The sequence below is a fragment of the Ptychodera flava genome, chromosome 15, assembly GCF_041260155.1.
Source record: "Ptychodera flava strain L36383 chromosome 15, AS_Pfla_20210202, whole genome shotgun sequence".
In the NCBI taxonomy this organism is placed as follows: domain Eukaryota; kingdom Metazoa; phylum Hemichordata; class Enteropneusta; family Ptychoderidae; genus Ptychodera; species Ptychodera flava.
The window spans coordinates 13,909,606-13,931,998 of record NC_091942.1 but is presented as its reverse complement, the minus strand read 5'-3'; the positions used below and the strand labels follow the sequence as shown (position 1 = coordinate 13,931,998).

The following is a 22,393-nucleotide window of genomic DNA, read 5'->3' as shown; positions in this document are numbered from 1 at the left end:
TTAGGAGCTAGTACCGGCAATAAACACATTTCAAATGTAACAGATATAATACTTATACAAACCATTGCACAGGTCCTAGCAGTAGGCTACTTCTAGTCGTATACGCTAAAAGCGCTTCTGATCATGATTTGAAAAGGGTATAAGAGTAGCAGTATCTCTACCTAACTGTCATTTCTGAAGTAGAAATAACGTTTGAGGAAACTTCAAATCTCGCCTATACTGTCAATATTCACAGGGTAAATTTTCTCTACATCTGTATATTACAGAGTGAAACTGTACGTACAAGGAATACACAAGCTGTATTAGGGGCCTATCAAATATAGTACACGCGATTATCAAAAATCTGCAGCGTGTTTAATGCAGGGAATGTCGGGGAGTTTGCTAGCATGTCGCACGAATATCAGACTGATGTGACTCACAATCTTTCACTACTACGGTTGGTTGAGGGCGCAATGAAAATGTGATACCTGTGGCTCGTTGGTTCGCATTTACTGGGAGAGGTTATCTATGATCTTATTTGCTATGAACACTGTCTCCATCGATGCCATGCAATAATAATTAAAACAGTGACCAATATCGATTACTTTTAAAATGTGTATTGCTTTAATAGCAAAAAAGGCTCTCCAATAACACATATACCGTTTAGTAAAGGCATTAAAGATGTATATATAAAAACTTACTGATTCAAATGCGATGTTTTCAATAATAATATCAAACCCACGGTATGAAAACAAAACACATATACCCCCTTTGTCCCCTTTGTAAATCTCACTGACAGGAAAAAAGCAAAAGCGAAAGGAAATGCAGACAAGTAATGTAAATAAATTTTAACATTTCGATAAAATACAGAGATTAATTTTACATCGGGCTCTTTTTCATATACAGCCTCGTTTTCAACTTACACATATATTGTACATTGCAATAATGTAGACGATAAAAGATACATTATTTGCAGTTCAAAGTTCACTTGCACTTATAAAGCCCTGCAGGTACCAAAATGAGAGTCTATTGGGCAGGCACCACGAAATGCGGAGTCAGTTTATTTCTTCAGTTTATTGACGGCGATCGATTTCTTTACCAGACGCCGAACCTGTCTCGTAGATACCGATGCACCCTCAAGAACTGCAATATCTCCGTAAACAGTGGACGGTGTCGGCTTGGCGACATCTGTCGATGAAGAGACGACGGCTGCCTTTTTCGTCGATCGTGCCGTCTTTGCGGTTTTCGTTGTCTTCCTAATGGCAGGCCTTGGCGTCGGCGTGCGCTTGCGCGGTTTTGTTTTCGTCACTTTGGGCGGTGAACTGGGTAGATGTAAAGATGTCGATGCGCTGCAGATGGCACACACGCCAGTGACCGGATGCCGTGATCTTGACCTTGTCTGAGCGACTTCTTCATCATCGCTGCTGTAATGAAAGAAACAAAATATGTGAACAAGAAACAGAATATATGTGAACTATCTGCCTGTCTATTGGTATGTAGGCCTATGTCTGTCTGTCTGTCTCTCCTCTCTCTCTCTCTCTCTCTCTCTCTCTCCTGAAATACGATTGATATATGCTTACCTGTCGCTTGAGAATATCACATGTTTGGATTTTCGGGCCTTCTTCTTGGACGTAGTGACATCAGCTCCAAGTTTACGCTTTCTTCCAGTCCCCGCCTTCTTTGCTGGGGTGGTTGTGCCACCCGGAGAAGTCGGGGGAGTTGTATCCGGCCTGGCCAGTTCACTACGGACATCCGCCATACTCTCCAATTCAGCAATTCTTTTAGACCTCTTCGAAATCTCTGGCAGTGCATCGGTACCAGTTGTCATAGTCTTTGCTGTACGCTCTATCAAATAAAATAATGATGTGCCATACACGTTAACATTAAATTATATCTCTGGAAAACGGGACCATTATTGTTTACGTTCTTTATATCAGCCATTCATTTACATGCGACTATCGTGTTTATAACACACAATTTTCATGGTTTATTCGATCTGACAAGTCAGAAAAACTTACTTCTCTTTTTCAATGTTGTCTCCACCCTGGTTGCCATGGCATCTTCATCTACTGTTCCTCCTCTGGCATGGAATTCTTGCATGACTTCATGGTTGACTTCATCCATGAGTTGTTGGAGTGACATCTCTTCTCTAGCGCCCCCTATGATGACTTTTGACAGCAGATTAGCGTCCTTGAGGGCGACGTACTGGCCACCCGTAACGTGGGCAATAGCCATGAAGAAATCTTTGAATCCTTCGGCGTACGATCCACAGGCAACGCTGTAAAGGGTGATGTTCTTCTCCGCCATTTTACGTGAAATTTTCATGGGGTCATGACCTGCAGGGCAACCTGGAAAAAAATTAAAAAGTCAAATTTAAACTTTTGCAAATGAATGCATGATGATATTATTGCATTTAAGCGATATATGTACAATTGGTGTACAAGTTGTTGTGTTTCCTTTTCCTTTTTCTCTTTTCAGAATAATAACGGTGATTTTCACGGATTTTGGCAATTCATCCATATTTCTGTAACTCATCTGACTTGAACTGATTTGATGATATTTGCACTGAAGAAGCAAATCTGTGGAAAATCTAAATATAGCGAACCTCTATGAGTCCCGGTCGATTGTTATTTAAAGCTATATTTTATAAATAAACTTCAGTGTGCCAATTGGGCTCGATATGACATGTGAACTGGCAAATGTTGGTTAAACAACGACAACAACAACAAAATAATGATGCTAAGAATATACTGAAATTCAAGCTAGCTATGCATTAACTTCTCGAAAATTTAAGAAGTCAAATCTAGCGTCCCTACCTTTCGGGAAACCATCACCTCCATCGCCAAGACCGTGCGGTGGAGCATCTGCAATCAGCACGCAAACCTTAGTCGCCCCGGGGCGCCATTTCAAGTTGAGTGCTTTGTGCAAGCCGTCAGCTACAGCTTCGGGTCCGTCCCCTCCTGTTGATTACAGAAAAAAGGTATGCCTGTCAGAAAATTGTATTCCATGTCATGTAGAGAAGTGTCCAGTGACAGTAACCCTGTGCACACCATGATGTGGCCGGGCATATCAGCTTACTCACTGGCAGCAAATTTTTATTAAAAGTACTAAGAAACGGGAAACGGATCGCTTCACTTCCCGCAAAACGCTTCATAACAAGTAAATGAACAAGATAAATTTCTGCATGGACACCTACCTCCAGAAGCACTCATTTTGTCCATCGTTTTCTGCATGTTTTTCAAGGACGGCGTGAAGTCCATGACGCGCGTCACAAATGAGCTGTCTTGAGGAGGGTGATCCCTGTACTCCACCATCGCCAAATGGATGTCGGACATCTCCTTGGCAACTATCTCCTCGACAATGTTTTGTATGTTCTGTTGATATTACAAAAACATTGATATTATAAATTAAAAGTATCGGTGGTATAAATAGTTTCGAGTAAATTATTTATTCACAGCCTAATGGATCACTTCATATACGATTATAACATTTTATTTCATTATATCGAAGGACAGTCGTTCATTGTCATATCATAATTCGCCGGTATATTCATATCATTTGCCCACAAACCAGGCGGTCAACGCCCACTTTTGACAAATATAAGTACCTTTCTTGCTTCGTTAATGTAACTGCTCATACTGCCCGTACAGTCCATGACAAACGCAAGGTCCAGTACAGAGGCATCATGATGTTTTAACAGAGGTTGTGGTATGAAATCGGGAACCTTGATTGCTCCTGGCATGTTTTCAGCGATATTTTTCGATTTGTCGATCACTGACTGGGTTCAGATTCGTATATTTTCCAGCGGCTGCTAGCTAGGCTATTGCTGACTTGACTGTTTTGAGTCGAGTTCACTTGTGTTGACAACTACTGAGCTGATCGTGCTTATATAGCCTGAGAGACCCTTTATGTTTCCCCGCCCATGCACTGACACGTTTGTTTGCTTGCCATTCAGGAATGACATCATCAGGTTTATTCGAGCCGTCCGAACATGTTGAAACATGATTTACTTCTAGAGGGCGCTCTTCTTACTGGTGACGTTAGTCGCTGTCACGGCGTTCTAGTTACTCGGCTGCCGTGCAAGTTAATACTTGCTCGGAGTGTAGCCTTAATCAGATGTTAATATCGACAAAGAAAACCTTAAAGACGAGCCAATGAAGCTTTGAAAGAGCACGCCAAAATGTAAACATCAAAGAGAAGCAAATCTGTAAAATTTCAGAAAAAAAAGCTTCAACCACAGTTCACTTAAAGTTCGCACATATTGATGATTTAAGCCGGCGGTATACCCGTGACCGGGGTCACCGAATGTCTGAAATTTAGGACATGTGCTTCCCTACGTTTCGGGCACTGCCCGAAATGACCCGAGAATGTTTGCGCTTCGACTATCATGTATTACACGTCAGAATACCGCGCGTTGTTACAGTCAGCGAAGAGCAGATTTTATAATATTCTACCATTGCAACGTCACAATCATGATTCAGCAAAAGTGTTATATTGAGCTGTCATAACGAAGAGGAGGTTAACAAACTTTCGATACACGTAATCTAATATACCCCGGGGTTTTAAAACCAGTTGTTAACACACTGAATGGTTCTATGTGAGTGTATGGATAAGCTGTTTCGAATGCAATATTATTTTGTTGTGTTGCCGTTAAAAGTATACCCTGAAGCCAAAGACGATCCGGTAACATGCCTCTGAGTTTTTTTTTGTTTTTAGTTTTATTAGCCGAGACTCATAAAATACGGTAAGAGAATTTACTCTATTTTTTGAAAACAGGAAAATGTTTAGGGTCGGTGTGTGTCGGGTCCCCGGACGCACACATTTTTTTTTATTTTGCCCTATATAGGATGGTCGGGAGGATAATATATGATAACGGCAGTGGGTTGAGTATACTGATCGTAGACAATGTAACAGCGGCCAAATAATTTCCATTTTCGTCCAAGTTCATGTACAATTATAAACGTAAACTTAAGAAAATAAAAACGAGAAAAAAAGCAATATATTTCCTTTGCCCTTCATCACTGTTTATGATCAATTGTACCAATATAGTTTAAATCGTGCACCGTTTTCCCTTAAGTGACTCGCGAAAAATGAAACGCTAACAGTTAAAGAGACAATAACCGAAACTGTAATAATAATATTTTTGTTTCAAAGAACCACATTCGTACCGTTTCCTCTTCTTTTCCCATCAAGTACATTGAACTGACAAAATGTTAGTCTGGATGCAGTGTGTGCAATGTCAAACAAAGGTATTGATTCCAGTCTTTTACAAAATTCAGTTGTCAACAGCAACATTGTGCAGTACACACACACAGAGTGTGAAAGTGACGAAGTATATATTGGTGAAAATTTCCAAAGAAAAGAAAGTAAATAAGGCCTATACAAACGTCGGGGGATATTTTCGGCGCATGCGTCAGTGATAGGTACAATGCTAAGAATGTCGTCAATAACTTCAGTCATAAGCTAAAAGATACCACTCTAGCCTGAGCCTATAGACTTGGTTCCAGTTTGCGATTCGTGAGTGTCCGAGTGTGGTGAACGCGATGATTTTTGTACTCTTTTCATATGAAACGTGTGAATTGGATGAACGCGATGAGTGAGGTGAACGCGATACAGAGGGAGTTTCACCCGGAATAGTGAATCCGACAGAAACTAACTCACGACTGTGCAGAATCGAAGGTAACGCATTTGATCGCTAGGAAAACCTGACCTGGTCCGTCAAATTTCAAACAGGTCTGTATGAAATAGAAGAGAATATGAAATAGAAGAGACACGAGAGAAACTGTTGTTAATGATTACATTTTTTTCAATTCACCGATTTGAACCAAGTCTAGCCCGAGTCGTACAATAGAGAATCAGCTATTTTGTATTGATGACATCAAGAAGCCGAGTTAGCTTTTTGTAAATCAGTTGAGCGACAGTTTCTTTGTACCATGGACACAAATTGTTATCATATATTTTGTCGATGACACACTATTTATGAAAATTATTTCATGTTTTATTCCAATAGGTGATGTCGATTTGTGAAAAGCGTGAATTCTCGTATTTTCAACTTGATTAATTTGATTCACCCGAACAACGAAAGGCTTAGAATTCATTGCTAACATGCCACGGAAGCAAAGACGAGAACAAAATTGTGTTCTATTCTTTGTCACAGGATGGAATGATAGCTCTCGATTTCAAAACAAATCAGACGCCGTATCTGGTAACATGACGTCCCACAATGAAGGTATAGAATGGTACAAGACTGTATTGTAACGATTAGAGGAATGTGCATGTTAGTAGCCTATTGCTCACTGGCAAAGAAATGACGTCAGCAATCGAAGGTGCAACGATTAATACCAGCAACGTCCAAACACTCTCATTTTTGCAATTTCGTACCCGTTTTTTTTTTTCAAGTTCTGTAAACTTGCACCCCTCTGAAATTGCTGCATGTGGAGCGCGCTTTCGCTTTTATGACCTAGGAAAGACATACTCGGGGATGTTGAAATTGTAGTCTGCTTTTCTGAAGAATGTGAATAACTTAAAATTTACTCATCGCTTTTAATATATATATATATATATATATATATATATATATAATCTCAGATGCCACTGGGTTGCAGCATTATAATGATATTTTGCCTCATTTATGTTAAACCACATTGCCTATTGAAAGTACTTGGGACAAGTTTATTTATTATCTCGCCTCGTGTTAATGTTGAAGGTCGCGGTCAGATGGACTTTTACATACTTTGTCGACGTGCAGTTTTGGTTTGTGATGAATATAAAACGTCTAATGATGTCAAATCTATCTGATTACCACAACAGAACCATGTCAACATCTAGGTCATGTACGAACCCGACCTCCTTCTAGAGGGCGCTGTTCAGGTTGATGACGTCACGCTGATAGTTACCACACTAGTCTAAATATAGTCGCTACAGCTTGTCATGTTCAGACAGGCTCGCACACAAACAATAGATTAAAGGTAAATCCCGTTCGCATAAAAAGGCGACCCGAGACAGCGTTGAAATCAGAACGCCTATGACAGCACAACGCGAACAGTGAAGAGAAGTACTACTCTAAACACATCAAACAAGTTCCAAACCAAAACAGAAAAGATTTCAAAATGCCGAGCGCCATTGAAGTACCTGATTTCATACCACAGCCATTGCTTAAACACCATGATGCTTCAGTGTTGGATTTAGCGTTCGTTATTGACTGCACTAGCAGCATGGGAAGTTATATCAACGAGGCTAAAAAGGTACAAAAACTTTATATGGTCTAGAAAATCCAAGGTATCCACGTGCCTTGTCAAAAACAATGAAATACTTACGTAAACAATTATATTACAAGACAGCATGCTACAGATTAAACTGACAATACAAAGATGTTTCCTCAAGAATAACGCTATGTAGTCATTTTTAAATAAGTATAACGTTTCATGGAAATATCAAAAACAATATGGCGACTTCATTTGGCTTAACTTTCCTTTATATTCAGTTTTCATGCATCGGTTGCTAATGTTATTTTTCACCGCCTGTCAACAGAACATCCAGAGTATTGTAGAGGAAATCGTTGCCAAGGAGATGTCAGACATTCATTTGGCGTTGGTTGAGTACAGAGACCATCCACCAGAGGACAGAACTTTCGTCACAAATGTCATGGACTTCACGCCCTCCATGCTGGAAATGCAGACGAAAATGCATCAAATGTACCCGTGTGGAGGTAAGCGTCAACTTGCAAATCAGCCACCGCAAAATATAAATGGGCTTGTTTTCTATAATTCACTACGTAAATGAAAACTATTTTTACTTGAACGGAAAAATGTCCAAGTCAATTTCATCACTCTTTCATTTCGTGTATCCTTCAGGTGGTGATCTCTACAGCGTTGCCTGTGGATCGTACGCCGAAGAATTCAAAGATTTCTTCATGGCTATTGCCCACATAACAGGTGGCCAGTACGTTGCGCTCAAGGACGCTAATTTGCTGTCCAAAGTCATCATAGGGGGCGCTAGAGAAGAGATGTCACTCCAACAACTCATGGATGAAGTGAACCATGAAGTGATGCAAGAATTCCATGCCAGAGGAGGAACAGTAGATGAAGATGCCATGGCAACCAGGGTGGAGACAACATTGAAAAAGAGAAGTAAGTTGATATTTAATTCCCAATAAGGGGAAATTATACTTAAATTTACCACAGCAGCCACTTTGCCTATGTAATTTTTGCTTTCGTTTTTAACTGCAAGAACTAAACAAAATATTATGTTCTCTGAATTCATTTAGAGAGGACAGCAAAAGCCATGACAACTGACACAGACGCTTTACCAGACGTTTCTGAAAAGTCCAAGAGAATTGCAGAATTGGAGAGTATGGCTGATGTCCGCACTGAATTGGCTAGACCAGAAACCAGTGTTTCGCCATCTCCAATGACCACCACACCGGTTAAAACGAAGAGAAAAAGGAAACTGGATTTACCTGTATCCACACCGTCTTTATCAGCAAAAGTTGCAAAGACATCGATTATTACTGCACCACACAGGTGAGCATTGGATAGCGATTCCCGCCCGTTCACAGCTTGCAAGACAGTGGAAACATTTAGTTGGAGACCAAATTGTATTCCAGATAGACACTTTCAATTTCTTTGTATAAAATTAAACGACGTAAAAGCCATTAAAAGATTTTTGTTTCAATATCGGATTTATTTGCTCTAACTCTTGGTGTTTCTATGGTTTGTTTGTAGTGATGACGACGTCACCAGGACAAGATCTCGTTCCAAATGTCCAATCACAGGAATATGTGCCGTGTGCAACCCATCCACCTCCTCAAGATCGTGCTGCGCAAAGATCAGCGGCAGAAAATCTCCAACGCCAACATCATCCCCTCCAAGCACACCGACGAGAACAACAGCGCCAGCTACAGCTAAGAAAGCCGGGCCCTCACTAGCGGCAACTCCATCACCGAAAACAGTAACGATCGTGGACGATATTGCAGTTAACGAAGGAAAGACAGTTTCCTCCAAACAAGTCCGTCGGTTGGTGAAGAAATCGATTGCCATCAATAAACTCAGAAAAATGTAAATACTTTCATATCAAATACCACCAATATTTTTAAGACAGGCTACAGAAGAGTGCACCGCCAAGTCAGAACATTTACAATTCACTGCCAGCAGATCTCATGAAACCTTTCTGTTTACTTTGGATATACCGGATGGGTTTTCTTACAGAGTTAGTTTATTTGCTGTATTAATATATGAAAGAGCAATAGAACATGAATACTTTCATGTTGTACGATTTATTGTATATGTCTTTTTTGTCTGAAATGGTGATTTTTGGGAAATCAATCAAGAAGACTAGTATGAAATTGCTTTATCTGTGTAAATATATAGTGGTTATTTACGAAGAGAATGCATTGGCGTACAGTATTTGTGTACAAATTATACAACACCGACATAAATAAACGTTTTTATTTTAGCTATAAATATCATGTCTGTTGTTTTTTATTTCTTGTTAAAGCTCGTGTAATGCCGACAATGGGTCACCGCTTGGCTTTTATAGTGACAAAAATAAGAGCGTTTCCTATTTGTGCAGTATTCATACAGAATAACTAGGAACTTGATAGCGTGTTCTTAGTAAACTCTTATAACGATTGTAATTAACTAGGAACTTGATAGCGTGTTCTTAGTAAACTCTCATAACGATTGTAAAAACTAGCTAACACAATTCCTTTCCAACTAAGACAAAGTTCGGATAAATATATACCCTTCTGATCCTTGAAGACTCAAAATGAATTACATTCGGATTTAAAAGTAAAATAGTTGAGAACATCCAAGCAGAAGTAGAAGGTCCATCATCGTGGACGATTGAAACAAAATGGTACATGACTTTGTATGTCGAAACCTACACATTGTTAGGCAAGTAAAGATTACAAATACAAACACGTACATGCATCATTAATTATCCGAGTCCCCAGGCCACATTACCAACTTCAAACTAGTATACGCATTTCCCTACCGTGATGTAAATTACATGGCACTCACTATAGAAATGTAGCTTGTCCTGCGGATTCAGTTCAACAAAGACATAACTTCCGAACAATAACGTAAAGGCAGTTAATGCTAGTTAATTCTTCCATCATGTTGTCGGGTCGTAGGCCTAGTTGTTTATTTAGGAAATTATAATACCCCTGGAGCAAAAGATCATCAAAATTCTATAATTTGTATCTTTTTGGAAAGACGACATGGGTATCGTTGCAACTATAGAGATAGAGTATTAAAGCAAGGCACTACGGTCTGGAATATTATCTTCCATCTTTCTGGTTCGGAAAGAGAGCCTAATATTTTAATATCAAAGCACCAAAGGGGCTACAGCCATATGACCTTATAGAATAAATTTGTCAATCACTGCTGTGACAGCGTCGCGCTGGAGTGACGGTATTCTGTAAGAAAAGTATTTGTAGTTGTGTCACAATTTACAGGTACAAAAATCGAAATTGGTTCTCAAATAATGCTATGTGATTGACAGTGATCTTAAGCTTCTTTTGTTTTCTTTGCATCAATACGGTTGAGACCACAGCTGAACCTATAAATCAAAACGCTACTCACTTTTAAATAGCGCAATTCTGAAATTTACATTTCAAAAATGAGTGTCATTCCCGTGGCCATTTTAAAGCTACGACAGGAAATATCCTCCTGATAAGGCCAGGAAGAAAAAATAAATTGTTCATCGGAATCGCCGCTTCTACTTTGGCGTATTTGGAAATTTTTTTTTTTTTTTTGATCACGGCAAATTCTTACTTCCGCATTACAAATATTTTTAGTACTGCCGCTGGTGGCGCCCTACACTTTGTCGGTTTTCGCGGGCACGGGATTTGAATGAGACTTCCGACGTAGTTGACCGCCAACACGTTGTTGTGACGTCTGAATTTGGCGAATCACGACGCAAAGTGGGTCGATTTGGCCAGAAATTTCCTCGTTTTGTAAAGGTTGGTACATGTCACATCGTGAGTATTAATTTGATCGCCAACATTCGACGTGATGGCCAACAGTTAGTTCCAAAGACGCTATTCAGTGTTTGTCCTGATATTACGTTTGGCGATTTATTCAACAAGATCGTGACAGCAGATGGACGGTGCGTCCGATTGAATGAAAATTGCATCGAAAGTATAAAAATTTACGGCAATGACAAAACACATGGTTGCGTCGATGTTAAAGTACGATCTGAAAGATGACTATATAACTTCACTCCGATCACAGTACAGTGTTGTTAGACCATTGTGTAAAATGTGTAGAGACAGTGGTAAAGAGGCCAAAACATTGGGCCAAAGTAAAATGAAAAAACTCAGATGCTAGGTCCACCAGGACAATATTAAAGGACAATACTGAATTGTTGGATTTCAGTGATTTGCTGTACATTTCAGTTTTATTCAGAGAGAATGTTGAAATTCTTGACCGCGGAGTGACGTCACTTTCACCTATTGCTAGCGAGTGAGGTGAATTGGGATTTGACTATACAGGACAGTGAACAATGCAGAAATTATGTGACAAAGGACAGAACTTAGTGTTTATCATTGACATAATGTTGAAACTTTGAATACTGGTGTAAAGGTTGAAAAATTCACACTTCATATTTTGTTCTCACGGCAGTGTGACGCAAAAATGACGTAAAAAACCGCAAGTTCCCGGATGTCCGCGGTCAAGAATACTCAGAATATGTTGTGCAAACACTAACTGTGAATGTAATGGCCTATGTTATTGTTGGGAAATATAGTATTGAATTCAGTTACCAGTATCAGTGTTTCTTGTCTGAGATATTTCTGGTAAAAGGGAAACAATTATCTTGCCTTGTCTGCATCTGTGCAAAAATGCCAAAGGACCGCGTTTACCTTCGGCCTAAAAAAAAAAAAAAAAAATTTCGCTCGCCGCTCCAGGGACTTGGTCCAAAAAATCCGATGAACAAGATTTTTTTTTTCTCTGGCCTAAGGGCGAAATTTTAATTTTTGTTTTTCTCATCTCGACCGACAGTAAATTTCAGCTCCGACATGAAAATAAAAAAAAACTTTTATTGCGCCGCCTCTGAGGCGATCATTCTAGCAACAGCATCACCATCATCAAATTGTGAGATTGCAGCGACTCAGACTGAAAGGACAGAGAGTACAGAACACTGAACTGAAAGACAAGCAATTGCAGTGACAGTTGAATGGACAGAACATTAAACTCACACAAATACACGTTTTTTGTACTTAAAAATTGTAGAGACTGAATGGACAGAACATTGAACTGAAACAAATACAGCTTTTTTTTTGGTACTTGTTTTTTTTTTATTTCGACCGCCCGCCCTGCCTGAGTATTCCACTGGAGATGAGAAACAAAAAAAGTATAAAAGGGTCACCCTAATATCACACACCTTGCAACAGGTTCTCCCAGGAAAAATATTTTCCCAATGCCATTCTGGAAGGCGTTTTACCGCCCTTCTGTAAGGAGACAATCTTTGGAAATCTTCAGCGCCTTTTCTAAGAATTAAATGATTCTTCCCATAAATGACATGTGCGACGAAGACACAGGAAATAAAGATTTTAATATGTCAAACAGATAGTCCACGGCTTAAGTCTCAAAATACCTAATAAAGCCCTAACGAATTAGGTAAAGAACACAAAAATGCAAACTGAGTGACCATTGCTTGATAGAACTTCCATCTCTCTTTTGTCATTTTCGGACATAGTTTTGACTGAAATATCATCATCTTACGTATCAATGTTGGTTGGTTAGACCTGTGTAGCAATACTATCATATTTTAAAGCTGAGTCTCGGCCATACAATGACTAAGTTGGAACATCTTGTGAAGTGTACGGTATGATGTCTTAGTGAAGTTTCAACTCAGCGACACTTTTAACTTATTTTTCAAGTTAAAGATAGCGTCAAGACAAATTTTCAGGGAGATTAATACGCCAGATTTTCACTTTTTTCTTCTTTATTTCGTTTCGTGCATGAGGTCAGTATTGTTGAATCAACACATTATATATTCAAAGGGGAACATTCACATGCTCATATAAGTTCGATTACAAAGCGGAAAACTTAGTATGCTTTACCTGACTACAACTTAAGCAGAATTAAGGCCAGAGAAAAAAAAAAATCTTGTTCATCGGATTTTTTGGACCAAGTCCCTGGAGCGGCGAGCGAAATTTTTTTTTTTTTTTTTTTTAGGCCGAAGGTAAACGCGGTCCTTTGGCATTTTTGCACAGATGCAGACAAGGCAAGATAATTGTTTCCCTTTTTACCAGAAATATCTCAGACAAGAAACACTGATACTGGTAACTGAATTCAATACTATATTTCCCAACAATAACATAGGCCATTACATTCACAGTTAGTGTTTGCACAACATATTCTGAGTATTCTTGACCGCGGACATCCGGGAACTTGCGGTTTTTTACGTCATTTTTGCGTCACACTGCCGTGAGAACAAAATATTGAAGTGTGAATTTTTCAACCTTTACACCAGTATTCAAAGTTTCAACATTATGTCAATGATAAACACTAAGTTCTGTCCTTTGTCACATAATTTCTGCATTGTTCACTGTCCTGTATAGTCAAATCCCAATTCACCTCACTCGCTAGCAATAGGTGAAAGTGACGTCACTCCGCGGTCAAGAATTTCAACATTCTCTCTGAATAAAACTGAAATGTACAGCAAATCACTGAAATCCAACAATTCAGTATTGTCCTTTAATATTGTCCTGGTGGGACCTAGCATCTGAGTTTTTTCATTTTACTTTGGCCCAATGTTTTGGCCTCTTTACCACTGTCTCTACACATTTTACACGATGGTCTAACAACACTGTACTGTGATCGGAGTGAAGTTATATAGTCATCTTTCAGATCGTACTTTAACATCGACGCAACCATGTGTTTTGTCATTGCCGTAAATTTTTATACTTTCGATGCAATTTTCATTCAATCGGACGCACCGTCCATCTGCTGTCACGATCTTGTTGAATAAATCGCCAAACGTAATATCAGGACAAACACTGAATAGCGTCTTTGGAACTAACTGTTGGCCATCACGTCGAATGTTGGCGATCAAATTAATACTCACGATGTGACATGTACCAACCTTTACAAAACGAGGAAATTTCTGGGCCAAATCGACCCACTTTGCGTCGTGATTCGCCAAATTCAGACGTCACAACAACGTGTTGGCGGTCAACTACGTCGGAAGTCTCATTCAAAATCCCGTGCCCGCGAAAACCCGACAAAGTGTAGGGCGCCACCAGCGGCAGTACTAAAAATATTTGTAATGCGGAAGTAAGAATTGCCGCGATCAAAAAAAAAAAAAAATTCCAAATACGCCAAAGTAGAAGCGGCGATTCCGATGAACAATTTATTTTTTCTTCCTGGCCTAAGCAGAGGCTATAGCCATAGTCCATAGTCGTTTGAGGTTCGACGCACGGCGAAGGCCCCTGCAAGCACCTATTAGATGTGACCTATTATTTACAGAGGTCTTCGCAGTGAATCGAACAACAAGCGAAAATGCCTTAATATCCCCTGGTGGGTGCCGAAGACCGTTTAATCTGCCGTCAACAACGGTGTACTTCAGTACATAGCAACATCATCTAGCAAAGCTGTGGCATACATCTGCGCATACACTGAAAATATTAAAACGATGTCCGGCAGGTAGACAATGACGCCCACACTATAATGCAAGCCGACATACATGATACGTCCCTGTCATGAACACTGTACAAGTCTCAACAAGAACGTGTCACAACATGCCTTACTTCTAGAGGGCGCACTCACAACTAGTGACGTCAACCATTCATTATCATTTCATTCTAAATATAGTACAGCTGGCCAGACATGTTCGTGCAAGCAAGCCGACTGACAATAGATGTAACGCAGAAGGAGTAAGCATAAAAAGCCAACCATGACAGCGTTGAAATCAGAACGTCTCTGACAGCACAACGCGAACAGTGAAGAGAAATACCACTCTCAACTAATCAAACAAGTTCCAAATCAAACCAGAAAAGGTTTCAAAATGCCCAGCGCCATTGAAGTACCTGATTTCATACCACAGCCATTGCTTAAACACCATGATGCTTCGGTGTTGGATTTAGCATTCGTTATTGACTGCACTAGCAGCATGGGAAGTTATATCAACGAGGCTAAAAAGGTACAAACGTGTAGAAAATATATATCAAAATCACATTTTCACTTTCACTTCATGAATATCATGAAAAAAATGTACAAAAGCTGGATGTTACCGCTCAGTCAGTCAAAAGCTCGTTTTGATAACAAGGATGTAACCATTGAGAACATTTTCAGCTCGATACCTGTAATACCAGAAATCAAATCAACTTGAGACCTATTTCTGACTTTAAATCAGATTGATAAATGCTTTATTATACTTTATCGCTGTCTATCCACAGAATATCCAGGCTATTGTAGAAGAGATCGTTGCCAAGGAGATGTCAGACATTCACTTGGCGTTGGTTGAATACAGAGACCATCCACCAGAGGACAGAACTTTCATCACCCGTGTCATGGACTTCACGCCCTCCTTGAAGAAGATGCAAAGAAAATGACAAGCATGAGTCCTTATGGCGGTAAGTATCGACTTGCCAAACTCTTCATCGAAAAACATTGCAATTCCGTGTTTCCTCTTTTAGACTTTATGTAGATTGTTCAAGGCTGTTGTATGAAATGCTAGTCTTCATTTCTAACGATAACGTCCTTTTGTTTTGCGTTGTTCAGGAGGTGATGGACCTGAAGCGGTTGCTGATGGACTGCACGAAGCGCTTCACCTGAAATGGCGCCCTCAAGCAACCAAAGTAACCATTTTGGTCGCTGATGCACCTCCACATGGGCTGGCTGGCAGTGGTGACGGTTTTCCAAAAGGTTGGTTCTGTTTTCAGCAACTTGAATGCCTAAGAATATCATCGTTCTACAGGAACTATAATATTTTACTTTAGAATAAGAGGAAATACCACGACAGTGATATAATAATATTTTATATATTCCACACATTTGTATTCGCAATCATTCATTCTTATCGTCAAGTGATTTCTTTTTCAATACGTTAACATTATGCATTTATCTATATTAATCATCAGGATGCCCAGCAGGTCATGACCCCATGAAAATTTCCCGCCAATGGCGGAGAAAAATATCACCCTCTACAGCGTTGCCTGTGGATCGTACGCCGAACAGTACAAAGATTTCTTCATGGCTATTGCCCACATCACTGGAGGCCAGTACGTCGCACTCAAGGACGCTAATTTGCTGTCAAAAGTCATCATAGGGGGCGCTAGAGAAGAGATGTCACTCCAACAACTCATGGATGAAGTGAACCACGAAGTAATGCAAGAATTCCATGCCAGAGGAGGAAAAGTAGATGAAGATGCCATGGCAACCAGGGTGGAGACAACATTGAAAAAAAGAAGTAAGTAATTTTAAATGCCCAAAACGGAAAATATTTCTCAGAGAAAAATAAGCAAATGTAGTATAGCAGCTTTGAGAGATGTTCCACTTTGCAAACCTGATTTTTGCATTCTTTTTCAACAGCAAGAACTAAACAAAATATTATGTTCTCTGAATTCATTTAGAGAGGACAACAAAAGCCATGACAACTGACACAGACGCTTTACCAGACGTTTCTGAGAAGTCCAAGAGAATTGCAGAATTGGCAAGTATGGCTGATGTCCGCACTGAATTGGCAAGACCAGAAACCAGTGTTTCGCCATCTCCAATGACCACCACACCGGTAAAAACGCACAGAAAAAGGAAACTGGATTTAGCTGTATCCACACCGTCCGTATCAGCTAAGGTTGCAAAGACATCGAGAATTACTGCACCACACAGGTGAGCATCCCCGCTTTATACAACTTGCAAAACAATGACGAATTTTTGAAATCACGATGTATTCTAAGTAGAGCACACTTTCCAATTTTTTAAGACATTAAAAGATGTTTGTGTTTTTATATTTGACTTGTAGTGACGACGTCGCCAGGACAAGATCTCGTTCCAAATGTCCAATCACAGGAATATGTGCCGTGTGCAACCCATCCACCTCCTCAAGATCGTGCTGCGCAAAGATCAGCGGCAGAAAATCTCCAACGCCAACATCATCCCCTCCAAGCACACCGACAAGAACAACAGCGCCAGCTACAGCTAAGAAAGCCGAGCCCTCACTAGCGGCAACTCCATCACCGAAAACAGTAACGATCGTGGACGATATTGCAGTTAACGAAGGAAAGACAGTTTCCTCCAAACAAGTCCGTCGGTTGGTGAAGAAATCGATTGCCATCAATAAACTCAGAAAAATGTAAAGACTTTCATATCGAACACCACAAATATTTTAAGACAGGCGACAGAAGAGTGCATCACCAAGTCAGAACATTTACAGTTCACTGCCAGCAGATCTCATGAAACGTTTCTGTTTACTGTGAATACATTGGGTGGGTTTTCTACAGAGTTAGTTTATTTGTTGTATGAACATATGAAAGAGCAACAGAACATGAATAGTGTCATGTTGTACGATTATATGTCTTTTGTGTCTGAAATGGTTACTTTTGGGAAATCAATCAGGAAGTATGAAATTGCTTTATCTGTGTAAATATATAGTGGTTATTTACGAAGAGAATGTATTGACGTTCAGTATTTGTGTACTAATTATACAACACGTACATAAATAAACGTTTTTATTTTAGCTATAAATATCATGTCTGTTGTTTTTGATTTCTTGTTAAAGCTCGTGTAATGCCGACAATGGTAACTAACCGCTTGGCTTTAATAGTGACAAAAATAAGAGCGTTTCCTATTTGTGCAGTATTCCTAGGACTTGATAGCATGTGTATTACCCCTATTTGTAACAATCAACCCTATTTGTAACAAAATTTAATTTTCAAAAAAACTTTGCCATATATGTTGAAATATTAATAAAATATGCATATTTGTATGTTTGAGGGCAATTTTCTTTTTTTTCCTTGTCAAAACTCATTTTTCCGAAACTGCTTTTGTTACAAATTGGGTTGATTGTTACAAATAGGGGTGACACGTATCACCCCTATTTGTAACAATCAACCCTATTTGTAACAAAATTTAATTTTCAAAAAAACTTTGCCATATATGTTGAAATATTAATGAAATATGCATATTAGTATGTTTGAGGGCAATTTTCTTTTTTTTCCTTGTCAAAACTCATTTTTCCGAAACTGCTTTTGTTACAAATTGGGTTGATTGTTACAAATAGGGGTGACATATGTCAACCCTATTTGTAACAATCAACCCTATTTGTAACAAAACCTAAATTTCAAAGAAACTTGGCCGTATTTGATGAAATCTTGATGAAATATACATATAAGTATGTTCGGGGGCAATTTTCTTTGTTTTCCTTGTCAAAACTCATTTGTACGAAAATGCTCGTGAGATTAAATTTCGTTGTGCAGGTTCCTAGGGATAAGAGCCCTACTCGTAAGATATAATCAAGTCGTGCAGATACATGCCAAAGGTTTGTTTCGGGGCAATTTTCACCATTTTCGGTCAAAAATGTTAAAAATCTTGTTTTCTGACCGAAATCATACTAAACCTATATGGGGTTAACTTTTGTTACAATTGGGTTGATTGTTACAAATAGATAGGGTTGACGTGTCAACCCTATTTGTACAATCAACCTATTTGTAACAATCAACCCTATTTGTAACAAAATTTAACCAACTTGAAACAAACCTAATTTTCTACAAAACTTAGCCGTATTTGATGAAATCTTGATGAAATGTACATATTAGTATGTTTTGGGGCAATTTTTATTTTTTCCTTGTCGAAACTCATTTTTTCCGAAAATGCTCGTTAGATTAACTTTCGTTGTGCAGGTTGCCTAGTATAAGAGGCCTATTCGTAAGATATAATCAAGTTGTGCAGATAGGTTTGTTTCGGGGCAAATTTCCCCAATTTCGGTCAAAAATGTTAAAAATCTTGTTTTCTGACAGAAATCATACTAAACCTATATTGGGTTAACTTTTGTTACAAATTGGGTTGATTGTTACAAATAGGGTTGACGTGTCAACCCTATTTGTAACAATCAACCCTATTTGTAACAAAATTTAACCAACTTGAAACAAAACCTAATTTTCTAAAAAACTTGGCCGTATTTGATGAAATCTTGATGAAATATACATATTAGTATGTTTTGGGGCAATTTTTATTTTTTCCTTGTCGAAACTTATTTTTTCCGAAAATGCTCGTTAGATTAACTTTCGTTGTGCAGGTTGCCTAGTATAAGAGGCCTACTCGTAACATATGATCGAGTTGTGCAGATACATGCCAAAGGTTTTTTCGGGGCAATTTTCCCCAATTTCGGTCGAAAATGTTAAAAATCTTGTTTTCTGACCGAAATCATACTAAACCTATATTGGGTTAACTTTTGTTACAAATTGGGTTGATTGTTACAAATAGGGTTGACGTGCAACCCTATTTGTAACAATCAACCCTATTTGTAAGAAACAACCCTATTTGTAACAAAATTTAATAATTTTGTAACAAAACCTAATTTTCAAAAAACTTGGCCGTATTTGATGAAATCTTGATGAAATATGCGTATTTAGGTCTATATTTTGGGGAAATATGTCGTTTTTTGAAAAAAATATGTTTTCTAAAATTGCGAGGTGGTTTGTTTTGAAATTTGGTATACAGGTTTCTGGAGATAATTCTTTCAAGAAGTATTGAATTGTGCTGATCTATGCACGACTCTTTTTTGGCAATTTCGCCATTTTTGCTAAAAAAGCAGGTCAAAAATCTTCTTTTAGAATCTACTCGTCCAATTGCTTTGACATTTTGTATGAAGGTTCCTTGTGGTGACGTTTTACCTAATTTTCAGATAATTCATCACAGATACGGCCTTGGCATTTGTTTGGATTCATTTGAACCCTCAATGCCGCTGCTTTAATTTATACACTTGTTTTTATTGTAGGCTCTTGTTGGTTGTTTCGGCAAAAGGGTTTTAATTGCTTCCCACTTATCAAGTTCTTCCAAATATTTTGACGGGCTTTCTTTTTTATCCTTTGTTTTGATATGTGTTGAGCCTGAATGTTGTTGTGAAGATCAAGTCATTTTATGTTGTGAATGTTTGATTGTTTGTTTTTCTATTTACTTTTTTGAGTATGGATTCTGTTTGGTTTATGTTGCCGTGCATATTGTGTCTATCAATTTGCTTGTGAAGAATTCTACTTTTTTCTTGAAATCGATTGGATATTGCATGTAGGCGAGTATCTAAGAATTTCGCCTTTGATGGGTCCCTTAAAGGTTGTTTTTGGGTGATCCTCTGAGCAGGCATTGGAACGTTCCGGTTGGTTTTGCATTTGTTTTAATATCAAGAATGATTTCTTAGTTTTGCTTTGAGCCCTGAAATATTTCAACGTTGGAATATGTTGTTTTTTTAGGTATTTCTCAACTGTAAATTTAAATGTTGAATGCATTTCCAGTGTCAGTAGTGTCATGAAGTCTACCACCATTTTAATATCCAAATTGAATATTCGTCAGTTTGTATAACCTGCTGTAGGGAGATTTTCACTGACAATTAACTGGAGGCAGAGACACAAGGGTAATTTCCCACTGGATGTTGCTGCCGAGCGCTGATGGATAAGTAACCCTATGACCTTTGATGAAGGGATGAGTCAAGTGCATGGCATATTTCGTATCATAAACCTCAAGAGGTAGACTGTCATAAACGATGTTATTATCTGCATCGGCCTCACCACTTTTTAGATTCGGAGATTTTCGTTCTGAATACTCTTCAGAATCACGTTTCATCTCTACTTTTTAAGTTCATAGGGATCACGATAACATTCAATAAAATTATGATTACTCACTTCCAGAAGTATCTGTCCCTCGAATTCTAAAACAATGCACTTGATTATATTTTTTGTGATATTCTAAACTACTCGGTTATTTGGGTGACCGATACTATAAGGTCAAATACCAGATCGAAGGTATCTGGAACATAAACGACTCCACTATCTAGCTTTGGACACCATATGTGTAGTGTCTCACCTATCTGTGCCTGGCTTGGATTATGAGTAACTACATGATGGGTCCTTTCTGCCTTAATTCCATGTGGTTTTCGGCTGCTGAAGCTTGATAAAATTATCGATTTTACGGCATTGCCATTGCTGTACGGCATTATTATTGAGGTAATATTGAGAAAAATACGACTGAGGAGAAAATATCGAACTCAAGGCCGACGTGATTGAAAGATTTTAAAATTTAAAGTTTGATGATGATTTAAGTTACTATGAAGCATCCTTTACAGAGGCCGACCAAAGTCTCGGTGGCCTGCAGATGGATAGGATAGGCAAAAGAAAAAAGTTGTCGTGTTCCGATAACCCGACCTACCCTATTTTTTTGCCTGCGACCCAAAACTTTTTAGCGCAACGTAAACACGGAAGTAACAAAAAGACAGAAAACCCCCCGTAAAATCACGTGTTCGTCACCTGATATTTGATTTTTGCTTGGGACGTCGACGTCTTTTATGTATTTAGTCCTTTAATATGTATGATACGCTTTTTCTGGAAATGTTGTGGTAAGTATTAGATCGCCCTGGACCCCTGAAAAGTGCATATTTAAAAGAAAATATAGGGGAAAAAACCAGCCGACCTACCTGCCCTGTTTTGAAACCATGTTATTGGAAGAGCAAAATTTTTTTTTTTGGTTTTACGAATTACAAATAGCGTTAACTTTTGATATAAATAGGATTAGTATGACTTCTGTCAGTAAAGAAGATTTGTTTTGCATTTTTGACCAAAATTAGTGACTGATGCCGCCCACCAAATTTTGGCATGTATCTGAAAAACATGATTACCTGTTAGATGGAGGCCTTTATCCCTAAAAACCTGCGAGCCGAAAATTTTATCTAATGAGTAGTTAAATGAGTTTCGACATGGAAAAAACAAAGAAAATTGCCCCCGAAAATACTAATATGTATATTTCATCAAGATTTCATCAAATACGGCAGAGAAAAATTAGCTTTTGTCACAAATTGGTTAAACTTTGTTACAAATAGGGTTGATTGTTACAAATAGGGTTGACACGTCAACCCTATTTGTAACAATCAACCCAATTTGTAACAAAAGTTAACCCCATATAGGTTTAGTATGATTTCTGTCAGAAAACAAGATTTTTAACATTTTTGACCGAAATTGGGGAAATTTGCCCCGAAACAAACCTATCTGCACAACTTGATTATATCTTACGAATAGGCCTCTTATACTAGGCAACCTGCACAACGAAAGTTAATCTAACGAGCATTTTCGGAAAAAATGAGTTTCGACAAGGAAAAAATAAAAATTGCCCCAAAACATACTAATATGTACATTTCATCAAGATTTCATCAAATACGGCCAAGTTTTGTAGAAAATTAGGTTTTGTTTCAAGTTGGTTAAATTTTG

General features: G+C 38.6%; 3 protein-coding genes across 4 annotated transcripts; 2 read left to right on the top strand and 1 right to left on the bottom strand.

Moving 5' to 3' along the window:
• Window positions 1-580: 580 nt before the first annotated feature.
• On the bottom strand, window positions 581-3,844 carry LOC139151233 (uncharacterized). 2 transcript variants are annotated; one of them, XM_070723885.1, is made up of 6 exons: window positions 3,587-3,844; window positions 3,176-3,353; window positions 2,796-2,939; window positions 1,998-2,327; window positions 1,560-1,824; window positions 581-1,403 (listed from the first exon to the last, which is right to left on the bottom strand). In XM_070723885.1, the coding sequence occupies exons 1-6, from the start codon at window positions 3,719-3,721 to the stop codon at window positions 1,040-1,042; spliced, it is 1,416 nt and encodes a 471-aa protein (XP_070579986.1). In that variant the 5' UTR covers window positions 3,722-3,844; the 3' UTR covers window positions 581-1,039. The 2 variants fall into 2 exon arrangements, with proteins under 2 accessions (XP_070579986.1, XP_070579987.1); XM_070723886.1 differs by having other exon boundaries at window positions 581-1,400.
• Window positions 3,845-6,979: 3,135 nt separating this feature from the next.
• Window positions 6,980-9,440, top strand: LOC139151232 (uncharacterized). Its single transcript, XM_070723884.1, has 5 exons — window positions 6,980-7,223; window positions 7,510-7,687; window positions 7,833-8,108; window positions 8,246-8,501; window positions 8,703-9,440. Exons 1-5 carry the CDS (start codon window positions 7,089-7,091, stop codon window positions 9,037-9,039), a joined length of 1,182 nt encoding a protein of 393 aa, XP_070579985.1. The 5' UTR covers window positions 6,980-7,088; the 3' UTR covers window positions 9,040-9,440.
• A 4,920-nt stretch (window positions 9,441-14,360) lies between these two features.
• LOC139151231 (protein let-653-like) lies at window positions 14,361-17,669 on the top strand. Its single transcript, XM_070723883.1, has 6 exons — window positions 14,361-15,126; window positions 15,383-15,559; window positions 15,708-15,851; window positions 16,067-16,395; window positions 16,559-16,814; window positions 16,948-17,669. Exons 4-6 carry the CDS (start codon window positions 16,107-16,109, stop codon window positions 17,279-17,281), a joined length of 879 nt encoding a protein of 292 aa, XP_070579984.1. The 5' UTR covers window positions 14,361-15,126; window positions 15,383-15,559; window positions 15,708-15,851; window positions 16,067-16,106; the 3' UTR covers window positions 17,282-17,669.
• Window positions 17,670-22,393: the final 4,724 nt, after the last annotated feature.

What these genes read in the sequence shown, in the direction of transcription:
- LOC139151231 (XM_070723883.1), top strand. Translation starts at nt 16,107, where the DNA reads ATGGCGGAGAAAAATATCACCCTCTACAGCGTTGCCTGTGGATCGTAC. An exon ending in GACAACATTGAAAAAAAGAA is followed by an intron (nt 16,396 to 16,558) that starts GTAAGTAATTTT and finishes GAATTCATTTAG; the next exon opens with AGAGGACAACAAAAGCCATG. An exon ending in AGAATTACTGCACCACACAG is followed by an intron (nt 16,815 to 16,947) that starts GTGAGCATCCCC and finishes TTTGACTTGTAG; the next exon opens with TGACGACGTCGCCAGGACAA.
- LOC139151232 (XM_070723884.1), top strand. Translation starts at nt 7,089, where the DNA reads ATGCCGAGCGCCATTGAAGTACCTGATTTCATACCACAGCCATTGCTT. An exon ending in GACAACATTGAAAAAGAGAA is followed by an intron (nt 8,109 to 8,245) that starts GTAAGTTGATAT and finishes GAATTCATTTAG; the next exon opens with AGAGGACAGCAAAAGCCATG. An exon ending in ATTATTACTGCACCACACAG is followed by an intron (nt 8,502 to 8,702) that starts GTGAGCATTGGA and finishes GTTTGTTTGTAG; the next exon opens with TGATGACGACGTCACCAGGA.
- LOC139151233 (XM_070723885.1), bottom strand. Translation starts at nt 3,721, where the DNA reads ATGCCAGGAGCAATCAAGGTTCCCGATTTCATACCACAACCTCTGTTA. An exon ending in CAAAATGAGTGCTTCTGGAG is followed by an intron (nt 2,940 to 3,175) that starts GTAGGTGTCCAT and finishes TGTAATCAACAG; the next exon opens with GAGGGGACGGACCCGAAGCT. An exon ending in AGGTGATGGTTTCCCGAAAG is followed by an intron (nt 2,328 to 2,795) that starts GTAGGGACGCTA and finishes ATTTTTTTCCAG; the next exon opens with GTTGCCCTGCAGGTCATGAC.